We start from the raw sequence: 11810 nt of genomic DNA, 5'->3' as shown, positions 1-11810 counted from the left end.
TTTAAAGAAAATAGTGCAGAAGATTTTAATTGAAGTACAGAACAAAAGATGAAACGAAGCTTTCTGAACAATTTTACTGGCTCATCTCAAGTCATCATTCATCCTTCTTCAAGATCAAGAACAACTTACATCATTGCTCCATTTACTCCACTTATGGCACAAAAAGACAAAACCAAACAAATCCAAACCAAAACGTAAGAATCAATCCTTCCTCTGAAGTTCTTAAATCTCAGATAAAATTACTAAAGTAGTTGAGAAACGAAGTGTGGGATGTTGAAATAGGGAAGTGGGCATTTCCAAGGTAGTACTTTATTCCTTGCAGTTGGTATCTTTTTGGAGCTAAGCAATTTATTTTTCTATTTTTTAAATTGCTAACAACTTGTAGATAAAAATAACCATGAATAAAAAGAATGTTGAGAATGCACTCAATCTGATAGATGACTCAGTTTGTCTAATTTATCGCTAACTTTGAAAATGGAAAAGTTTTAAATAGATATTAATGGAAAGAATTTAGGTATATCAAATATAAACATTAACTTTATAATAATTTTTTATGAAAGTGAATTTTGGCTAGTAAATCTGTATATACACATATACACTGGTTTTCCCCAAAACAAAAGAGAGAATAGACTGGGAGAGGTCAGCAGACATAGAATGAGAGATTTCATTAATTCCTAGACAGCCATTACATTTGTCTAATTGATAACTTTGGGAAGAATAGTAAAAGAATTCTTCAACTGAAAACAGACTTGTTCTGAACATAACATATACTTACACTTGCAGTGAGAAAAGGACCTGTGTGACCCAACAGACCAGTGTTGCGGCGTATTCTGCAACTGGTATGTAAGTAGAATAAAGTGCTAATGGCTCAGTATAATTATCATCAAATTGAATTTAAATTAATCAATAACTAAACTGTTGATTATGCTGATTTTTCAGTAGCCTCTAAACATTGTAATTGACACAGCTGTGCTGTTGCAAAAACTCAGAAGAATTAGGTGCAGGTAAATCTCACACACACACAAAATGCTTTGGAAGGACAAAGGAGTATTTTCTTGACTATTTGTCAGCAGTTAGAAAGGACCAAAACTTCAGTGACTATGGGTGTAATTAAAAATATTCTAGCTTTAAACCAAACAGAATTTATAATCTGCTATTGTAACCTGTACAATCAGAATTTATCATCAATGGATTCTTATGTTTATATTTTGGTTGAATATTAACATAGACAGCAAGATTGTTGATATTTTTTATTACTACCCTGTGAAATACACTACCCTCTTTCATGATATCTTCAACCTTCTTATCTGTTGACATGATTATTTTCTTTTCTCCTGTATAATCTGGATCTTCTGGATACAACTCATCTCCTGGGGGCAGAAAAATGTTTTAGTTATACAGTGCCTACCTTATTTTGCAGCCTTTTGATTGAGTAACACTAGCAATTTTTTTTATATTTATCAGGACATGAAACTCAGTGGGAACGTTTTCCACAATAGAAAAGTAAATTGCCTCTAAACATCTTCAGATTTAAAGATACGGCCAAAAAGTGATGAAGTATCTGTCAGTGACATGGCAGTTCACATTTGAGGTATTGATTTGATTGTTCCCATGTTTCTGATGGTACTAATATGCTATAATCACAGCTTGGTCGCAGAGCAGTTTATATAATAGGTGGAGAACAAAAAATACTTTTCCAAATGTATAAATATAGGCTACAGTAGGACTAAGAATAGAAACTGCTATTTTGTTCTGTTTTATTGAAGAAAACAGTGTTTTTCCATATAAATGCACATTACTCTTGTGCAAGAGTGCTAATATACCCCAAATACAGAAATTCTAGAGGTCAGTTGTGACAAAAAAAGGAGAAAGCATAATGAAAAGTCAAGCAAAGAATCAGAAGATAATAAATAGTACGTGCAGGTTTTTTTAAAGAAGGCAAAAATGCATGTGATTATGAAATGAGAGACTTAGGAGAAAGTGCAGGAAGCAATTACATTAGTGTGTCTTTTTAGATCACTGCCCTGTCACTACATTTGTGAAGACTAATCCTGCAGCTGTGCTTGATCCACTTGTCCTTTCAAAGACAGTTAACTGAAGTAAATGACAATTCCCACTGAAAAGGACTAAATAGGAGTTCTAATACAGGCTTCACATTAAAAAAAAAGTTGAAATGCTAGAATTTTTTCATGAATAAACATGTTAATGGCAACCATATGAGATTATAAGTACAAAAAGAACTATGCTGTCTGATTCAGTATCTTGTCTCTGACAATAACCATTATCAGCTGTCCCAAAGAATGAAGTCGAACAGTAGAAAAAGCATGCAGTAACTCGACTTAAAAGAATATTTTCCTTAGTTATAGGTGGTTTCTGTCATGTGGCTTGAGTACATGGCAATTCCCAAGCTTTTATATATTGAAAAGAACCTTCATCTGTTTTCTTACCTGGTAGTAGCTGAATATAGCCATCTGAAGCAGTTAACATCACAGGCATCCATCGTTCACATCCCTCTAGAGCTCGATCAGAGCTGAACTTGTGTAACTCATGGAGTGAAGAGAAGTTGCACAGCCTACATAATTCATAGAACTGAGGTGGAGCAAACCATATTTCTTGAGATTTAAAGCGTTCAATGGCTTCTGGAGGTGATGACCACTGTAAGATGAAAACAAACCTTGAAATAATGGTTTTATCAGCAGCTAGAAAGTATCAGTAACTTTAAAAGCCATTAGCAAGAAAGTCTTCACAGGGGAAGAGCTTGCAACAGTCCACGTTTTCCCAACACAATCAAAACCATGTATAAATTATACCAAAACAACAAAAACAACAAATTTTTTTTTAAAATTAGAAAAGATAAGCAATCTACCAAAATTACTCTTTTTCCTATAAAATTAGGCATGCCAACATGGAGACATGCCACGTTTGGAAACAGACTTGTTTTAGGGGCCTGAGAAGTCTATTGAAACCAACAGAAAACCTTAAACTCAATGTAAGCTCAGTTACCAGAGGTTGCTACTGATGCTTCAAGAATTAAAAGTACCTCTAAACATCTGCTTTCTATACACATTGTTTTCAGAGCACAAGCACCCAGCTATTGATGCTTAAACACTGTTGTTCTGCATGTTTAAACTATCAGTAATCTTAATTTTATCTCACATGGTGAATTTGTGTGCATAAGCATTTTCAGTAGATCTGTGCTGTTATTAACAAAATTATAACAAACACTAAATCTTTTGAAGATAAGATTTCAGGCACTTTTAAGTTTCTCTAGCAAGATCTCTTCAAAAAATAAACAAAGAAACATCGGTAATATCAAAATTGTTAGGTAAACTTTTACAGAACTGTTTGGTTTGTCATCTACTTCTAACTTGCTTTCAGACTTTTCAGAATTATAGAAAAACTTAAGGACCCTAATGCACCTGACCCTGAGCTGTCTTTAAGAAGTTTCTTCATTAAGTTTTTTGCTCTTCACTCCAGTTTTAAAAAAAAAAAAAGGTAAAAAAAAAAATCAATGTAGCTCCAGAAATGGTTTTAATACTACACTATTTCAACAGATTTATATGTTACTTAAAATATTTCAAGTAACTATGAAAGACAAGAATTAATAGGAGCTCTGGCAGCCCCAGAACACACTGTACATACCACCTGGCTCTCTCCAAGCATCCTGAGTGGTAAGGGTATAACGACAAGACTGCACTGATACTGCAGGAATGAATGTGTAAAGATTGTACAGTAATTCAAGGTGACAATGATCCGATGTGACACACATCCTATGCCACAAAACACACCCTTCTGCCAGCAGTTACAGCTCCGCGCTTGCTAGAAGGGAGCAACAGCGGGTACCGGCCAGAAGGAGAGATGTACACAGGGGAGGATCACCGTGAAGACGAGAACTCCCTTCCCTTTTCACCCTTCTTAAGGGAGCGTTCCCAAGACGGCTAGAGTTAGACTTTTGTTCAGCTACCTAATCTGTACTGGCGGCGGGCTCGGGGTATCTCCGAGGCGGGGCGGCGGCGTGCGCGGGCAGCAGCGGGGCCCCCGGGGCCGACTCCTCCCGCGGCCGCGCCGCGTGGGGTCGGCGCGCTCTTACCAGGAGGGCTGTCACCTCTTGGTCGTCCTGCGAGGCGTGGGGCGGGCGCTCCTCCAGGCAGCACAGGTAGAACGCCGTGTCGTAGCGCCGCCCGCCGCGGCCGGCCCTGCCGACAGGCGTCAGCCAGTTGCTCCACTCTTGCAGCGCCCAGATATTGGGGACGCAGCCCAGGCGCCGGCACAGCTGCAGGAAGCAGCCCGGGTCCGCCTGCACCCGCCGCCGCCACTCGCTCAGCTCCGCCGCAGGGAGCAGCCGCTCCGGAGGCAGCGGAAGGGCCGGCCCGCCGCCCGGCACCGGCCCGCCGCCCGGCACCAGCAGCAGGACTGCCGCCTCCTCGAAAGTCTCCCTGATAGCGCAGATGCGGAAGGCGATTTCCCCCGGCAGCGGCGAGCCCAGCCGCTCCTGCTCGGCGGCGAAGAGCGGCGCCCGGCTGCTGCCGAGAGGCGGCGGCTTTACGAGGCCCAGCCCGCACTGAGGCGAGGCGGGCAGCAGCCCTAGCCACTCCGCGGAGAAATCCGCCGCCTCCACCAGCCCCCCCGGGAAGACGTGGGCGCTGGGCATGAAGCCGCTGCGGCTGCTCCGCTGCAGCAGCAGCAGCTCGTAGTCACAGGGGCCGAGCGGGGAGCGCGGCTGCCGCGCCGGCGAGCCCGCCGCCAGCAGCAGCGTGGCCGCCCCCCTCCAGTGCCGCAGCCGCGAGTTCATCTTGAGGCCCGCGGCAGCGAGGAGGTGGCGGCCGGGGCCGCGCCGCAGGGCCGGCCGGGCGCCACCGCCGCCTGGGCGCCCGGAGGAGCCACTGCAACCGCCGGCCGCGGGCGTGGAGGCCCGTCCGGAACGGTCGGGAGGGCCTCAGGCCCGATAAGCCTCAAGCCGATAAGCGGTGTCCTCAAAGGGCAAAAGCTTAAAGAAACACAGAGGGCTTACAGGCGTAGGGGTGAATGCCGAGAGAAATGAGGTGATGGCTGTTTCAGTTTACTCGAAAAACTGTGGCTTGAAGTAGTTTGCGCCTCCAGAGGTTTCACAGCACTGAGTGGATTTACAGCATAACAAGATGTAAATGTTGAATGGGCAAATATTGAATGAGCATCGGACCTCGAAGCCTTACCAAGTTCTGCTGAAGGGGTTGTAGTTGCAGCCTCAGGTATCAGCACAGGGTCAGGAACCAATGACTGGGATTTGTAACAATAATACTGCTGCTGACCCGCCAGCTGGCCTCAGAGAAATCTCCTTATCTCAATTCCACATCAAGGCACGTTGATAACAAAAATAATTTTAGGTCTTTAATTAAACATGTCGTGCTCCAAGTTGTTTGAATTTGTTTTAGTAGATTTCAAAGGGGAGGAGTATGTAGAATTTTAATTAATTTTTAGTACAGAGCTCTTCCATTTTGAGGCTTTTAAGTACCTTGTTACCTGAAAAAAAAAAAAATATTCAGGCAAGATAGCAAAACCCTGAAAAAGTCTGTTGTGCACACACTTCAGGAAACATTTTATTTTGTTAATTTAACATTTGGTTTTGATTCCTCAATCTAATCATAGATTTGTTTTTTTTTTGAATTTGTAAGGAGTTCAAGCAGAAGAAAGCTGATGACACAGGTTGAGAAATTTTGTAAGAATATTATTTGCATGTAACATGGAGAATCCTCCTCCTATTCATAAACCTCTTGCTAGATTCCATTTGGCAAATACCCACATACCTGCACATGCCTCTGACAACTTCTCCATTTTATTTTCTCTTTGAGCACGTACTTAATGCCTGTGAGATGTGGCTAATTTTAACTGAAATTATGTTTAGAGGCAATTAAACCAGTGGGATGCTGGAATATGTCAATTGACAAAACTAAAAATTCAGTCATGGTCTACACAGACATAGCTGGGCTGTAAGTTCATCGTGGTGCTAGGCTGCAGTCAGCAGAATAGGTCAGCCAGGCAGCTGATGGTACTAAAATGGGCAGAACACCAGCTGTGGTATAGCTAGACAATCTACAAGTCTGCCCTCCTCCTCCTTTCCTTCCTCATGACCAAATATACACACAAAAACAGGCATCTGGTGACTCTAGCCTCCTTTTTCATACTAATTTAATCATTATTGCTCATCAGTGATTACCATCTTAGGCACTGGAAGAATAAGGTCCCCTAATGTTCCTGTTTTGTAGTAGAAGGCATTTTGAACCTAAAATCATGATGTTCACCTTGTATTTGTTTGCCTTTTGCACTCAGTATAGTTACCTATTTTATTGTGTTAAGTATACATCCTTGTAGGAATGTGCTTTGCCAAAAGCTGCTTTGCTGGTGAAATAATAATAAACTATTGAGGTTTTTCAAGATTTAACATCCAATGAGCTTGCTGGCTGATCAAAAAGATTTGGGGTCCATTATGTCAGATCATTTCAGCATAAAGGTATTTTAAGTAGAAAATACTCATGTACCAATAACCAACAGCATAATTTTCAAGTCAATTGTAATACCAGTACATACAGAAAACTGTCTTACTATGGCAAAAATGCAGTGTCTGATATCCTTGGAATGTTACTTCAGAACACTTTTAGGAAAATCTGGTAATAGGAATTAGTGCAGGTTACATTGTTATCTTAAGTTTCTAAATGGAATGTTTTAATTTATTTTTCTTTTTACCTAGTGCAGTCTAAAGTCTCACAAGGACTAGTATGTAAAGCAAGAATATCCTGCAAAACAATTCCTCTGGTTTCACTGGTATCCACTGGTATTAAATTTAGTGGATCTAATTTCATAGGCATTCTTGGATAGGGAGTAGAAATTGAATGTGTGGCTAGCATATTTGCTGCTGTTTGCAACCTCAAACACATACAGACTGTCAGTAGAGTTGTGTGGATGTAGCATTGTTCATGACTGTTCTCATCATCTGAAGCAGTCCTTTGGGACCAAAGACAGCCAACTGCAAGTTAAGGCAAACATTATTCTCTACTCCAGTTGCTGCATTTTTTCACACAGTCTTGGGATATGTAAGGCACCTCCTCCCCCTAAAAAGGATGACATTCTGTACCCAATGGTAAGGATATTCACCCTATTGATGGCAATATTTAAACTTCCTTCCAATGTTGTCTTACAAAGAGTAGTTCAATATCCATTCATGACAAAGCAGAAGTCATCTCATGCGAAATTCCAGGAGCATATGAGCACGAGTCTTCAATTGACCCAGTTATCAGGACTGGAGGTGGCAGGAGGTTCTAGGGATGAACATGAAGAGGGTCCCAATACGGAGAGTGGCCCGAGTAACAACAATCACCCTGATGCGGCTACATGTCGTTCCCCTTTATTGCCCGAATCGCTTGGTTATATACTTTGCAAAGCAAGCACCCACTGTTCACGCGCCCCATACCCCTTGATTATTGGTCATAAGCAACTTATCACGCACCCAAAGGGAAACTGTGATAGGCAAGCATCTTGCGGTTTGCTGCATACTTGTGCTTAGCTTAGCCAGATACATAGCTGAGAAAATTCCTCATTAACAGATACAGTTCCTCACAACACAGCCCTTCAAGGTCATCCTCATAACACAGGTGTTGTTAGCAGTCTGATCTCAGGCCTGGATTGTCCAAACTTTGCAACAAAATATCGTGGCCATTCTCTGTCAGAAATTCTACTACATGAACACTCCTAAACTGAGTGCTTCTGACACTCAGAAACTCTGTAAGCAAAGATCACGGGCGCAAAAGGATGTTTTACCCCCTTCCAGTTGCCTACTAAGGAAGGCAAAAGCTAAGTGCTGAATGTGCATGTATCTGCTCTCTCGGAGCTATAGCTAACTTGCTGGAGATAGCTCAGATGATTATAGAAAATGTCTTAAAGCCAAACTAGATGCAAGGTTATCTATAAAGCATGTTTAATTTCTTCATTTCTGACTTAGATGATTTCTTTCTTCAATATAGTCTGCTAAAATACAGAGCTCATCTTACTTGTACTTAAAATTTGTATAGGGTTATGAATGATTTTAGAAAGAATGGAAAATCTGAGAAAATCTGTTACTCAGGATTACCAAACCTAAACCAAGCATACTTAGTTTATTCCATTTCTGCAGTGTAAGCGTCCCAGGATAAGGGCATTCTGCATTCAGCTGGGCTCCAGTGTTGTGCTTCAAGGGCCGGTATGTAGTCTGGGAATAGAGGAGGCTTCAGTTTGGAGAAAAGTCTCCCCATAGCAAGAATTAGCTAGAGATATGTGTGACACTCAGTAAGACATAAGAGAGAAGGCAGAAAGTCGGAGGTCCCCTCCAGATTTAAAACAAAATATTTTTGCTAAAAATTTAAGAATTTGACGGCCTTTCATGCTTCTTGTACGCCAGAACAATCAATTGTTGACTTAATGGACCCCAAATTCCTCTGAATTTCAGGTTGTTTTCAAAAACAGGTTGTGCTGTATTGAAAAATAAATCGTTCTGAAGCGATGCAAAAAGTTACAAAAAATGAAACACTGCAAGATTATTGAACTAATAATTCTGTGTGGGATCATATTTCAGCAATGTGGAGGTTACTTCACCATTTTTCTGTACACTTCAGTTACTGCTTATGGGAAAAAGAAAACTGTTTAAAGAAAAAAGATTGAGGTCACTAAATACACAGAAATTATTGTCAGATTAGCTTTTTGTTTTATTTTTTTGTGATTGGAATACTTAGCAACAGAACAACTTCATTCCTTTTTGTTGCATCATTGCATAAATTATTTTGCACATACAGATCAGTGCAGATCACATCACTGTAATAATTAATTTCAGATGAAAAACAAGGTCTGCCATTATTTCACAATTTAATTTGGCTTACATGCCATCCTGTCAGTTGGAGATGATTATACTAAGTCAGTTCTTGGTTTAATTTATATGCATCTGGTAAAAGCTTTGTCCCCATGCAGATGTAGTGTCTACTATATTGAACAAACCTCAGGTCAAAAAATTAAGAGATTTCACTGAGCATGTCTACTACTTCTTAAACTGGCTTATTTCAAAGTGACATTCTAAAGCTTGTAGATTGTTTAGCTCATATAATGTCAATGAATAGGCAGACTTAGCAAATAATGTAAAAAGTAGATATATTATTCACTGTTTAGTTTTCCAAGTATTGTGTCCAAAATATGAATAAATGTCAAATCTAGGAAATGCAGGTTTATAATTTCAGCACCATTATATAGATTGGCTAAATAATTAAAAAATATAACTACCTTCATACAAAACAATATTCCAACAAATCAAAGCAGATCAGAAAACTAGGTTACAGATAGTATTAACAACTGGAAATGTTCTACTTCCAACAGACGCATAATGGATTACATGTCTTATGCAAACTGAAATGATGGTTCTAATTCTGCAGCTTTTAATTACATGAATAGTCTTCACCCATGTAATTTCTCACTAACCTGAGTAGTGCTGGCTTATATGAGTAATGATTCAGACCACTCCCTCTAGGACCCAGAACTCAAATGTGTATTTATATATAAAGTTACACATGCAATTAGCATATTAGATTAAGTTGCTAAGAGAGTATCATGTTTGGTGTGTCAGGTACTCCTCAGTCATTGTATATGTTATAAATAGTTAAATATTTTCTTTTGTCTTCTTTTCTCATTTCTGCCTTTCTCACTTGTTTTTCCCCCCCATGATTTATGCTATTTATATATACATTCTTCAAGATCATTCAAAGGAATTGCATCTGAACTTTTTAAATATTTTTTTTTTCCCTCAATACAACTACACATGGCTGTATGACCCAGCATTTACTGTTCTTACAAAAACCCCGTGATTTTTGAAGGCAATGTAATTCCTTAATGCTGTGACACATCAATGAATTCAACTGTATACGTTCTTTGAACATCTGTGTGCAAGAGACAGACTTGACTGATCACAGACTTCAGTGATTATTTTAATGCATCATGGAGAACTGACCAAAATAACAGACCACACAGTTGTACTATGATTGTGACTTCCATTTCTGTGCACTTAAATTAGAACTAGCTTTTAGAGGATTTGTTAGTTTAATTTGGTGGAGATGCTATTAGAATCTGATAAATAATGTCATGTAATACAGTGTAAAAAAAAGAAAACATACAGTTCTCTGGAGACATTTTACATCAATGAAGGCCATGATGCTCTTGAAGGCTTTTGAATAACAGAAAAATAAGGGCTTTGAATAACAGAAAAATAAGGTCACAACAGACCTTGAAGGTTTGTGAATAACAGAAAAATAGGGCTTCTGAATAACAGAAAAATAAGGTAACAGCAGACCTTGAAGGTTTTGGAATAACAGAAAAATAAGAATGTTATCAGTGAACAACAGAAGACTTTGGAAGAACACCCGGAGCAAAAAAGTTACTGTGACAAAGGAAAAAAAAGACATGTGTAGTTAAGCTAGCCAATCAAATGTTAGAATAGGTGTGTGAGTAATGTATCTTAACCAATAAGCACTTGTGTTGGGGGGATTGACAACTCTGTAGGGGGATAAAAATGCAGCTTTCTGAATAATAAAGGGTCTTCAATCTTAACATCAGAGTCCGTGTCATCAGTCTCCTCACAGTTCAAACAAACAGGACAAAACAACAAAACCCACCTGACCCTGTGGAGGCTTAAGTCAAATTATGACACTTAGGAAAACCACAGTAGAAATTCTGACAAAATTACGGGAACTAAGCAAGAAATGTAATTGCATTTGCTAACTAGCCTCTGGAGGTGACAGATTTTCAAAGATGCTGTAATTTTATTTGTATTTGCCTACATGGCTTCTTGCCACATCGCTTCCAGCAGGACATGCTTGTGGCTTGGCTGTATGAGAAGATGCAGAAGAGGCTTCAGGCTGGTTAAATGCCATGTGACACTTCACCTTTCCACAAGTTTAATCAGTGGCAGCTGATTAAGCTACATTTCCAACTGCATCAGAGTATTGCAGCAGCAAGCTGTCAGGATGGATGACAGAATCCAGCCTTCTGGGACCGCCTGCTTCCAATAGAAAGTCTTTCGTAGTGTGAAGCAGAGAGAGAGAGAAAGGTTGTCTCTTGTAAAATTGGTATCAATGTAGCGAATCAAAGTATTTTTATTCTTACGCTGTATTGAGTTAATCAAAGAATGGATAGTCAGTTCCACTCGGGGAAATTTTATATTCTTTGTTCCACTGCATATAAGATACTGCCTTCTTATAGAGAAGCTATAGTTTAACCTGTGATGCTATTACATTGTATTTAACAAAAAGCATACTTTGCTAACATAAGATGAAGACATATTTACTACATACATCCATCTCCTTGCTCTTCTTGTCCTTCCCTCAATGAATGCAGGTAATTTTATAGGAAAGACCTTTCTAAGCCCACTTCCATTGTATGCTTACCACAGCAAATGCTGCTCACGTGTAGACTACTATTTTGTCCAGATCTCTTCCTGCATTAAAAGACTTACATAATCGTATTGAGAGAAAGCACTTAGAGATCTGTAATCCACTGGTCTTACTGAATGACTTTTTACATAATGAAAATCTGTGAAGGGTAAATATGTTGACTAGGAGTTCTGTTAGCACTTAAACACAAGGTATTTCTGGAAAATGTACATAACACAAACCTTGTAAGAAAAGCAAAAGAAAGCCCATAATGAATCATTTCAGACTACAGACAATAAGAACGTGTTTAATTTTTAATCCAAAAGGCAGTATCAGCCATTTAGTCCACTTTAAAATAATTGCATTAATATAAAAAGTACTTTTGTATTACATGAA

General features: G+C 39.6%; 1 protein-coding gene across 1 annotated transcript; it reads right to left on the bottom strand.

The window, feature by feature from the left end:
* On the bottom strand, positions 1-4876 carry NUDT19 (nudix hydrolase 19). Its single transcript, XM_032987185.2, has 3 exons — positions 4091-4876; positions 2448-2655; positions 1-1370 (listed from the first exon to the last, which is right to left on the bottom strand). The coding sequence occupies exons 1-3, from the start codon at positions 4790-4792 to the stop codon at positions 1144-1146; spliced, it is 1137 nt and encodes a 378-aa protein (XP_032843076.2). The 5' UTR covers positions 4793-4876; the 3' UTR covers positions 1-1143.
* Positions 4877-11810: the final 6934 nt, after the last annotated feature.

Source organism: Tyto alba, unplaced genomic scaffold (assembly GCF_018691265.1).
Source record: "Tyto alba isolate M040663 unplaced genomic scaffold, T.alba_DEE_v4.0 Super-Scaffold_26, whole genome shotgun sequence".
Taxonomy (NCBI): domain Eukaryota; kingdom Metazoa; phylum Chordata; class Aves; order Strigiformes; family Tytonidae; genus Tyto; species Tyto alba.
This window is presented reverse-complemented; position numbering and strand designations above follow the sequence as displayed.

Coding starts and splice junctions, on each gene's coding strand:
- NUDT19 (XM_032987185.2), bottom strand. CDS start 4,792: ATGAACTCGCGGCTGCGGCACTGGAGGGGGGCGGCCACGCTGCTGCTG. Junction 2,656..4,090: donor AAGAGGTGACAGCCCTCCTG/GTAAGAGCGCGC, acceptor TTCATCTTACAG/TGGTCATCACCTCCAGAAGC. Junction 1,371..2,447: donor CTATATTCAGCTACTACCAG/GTAAGAAAACAG, acceptor TTCTGCCCCCAG/GAGATGAGTTGTATCCAGAA.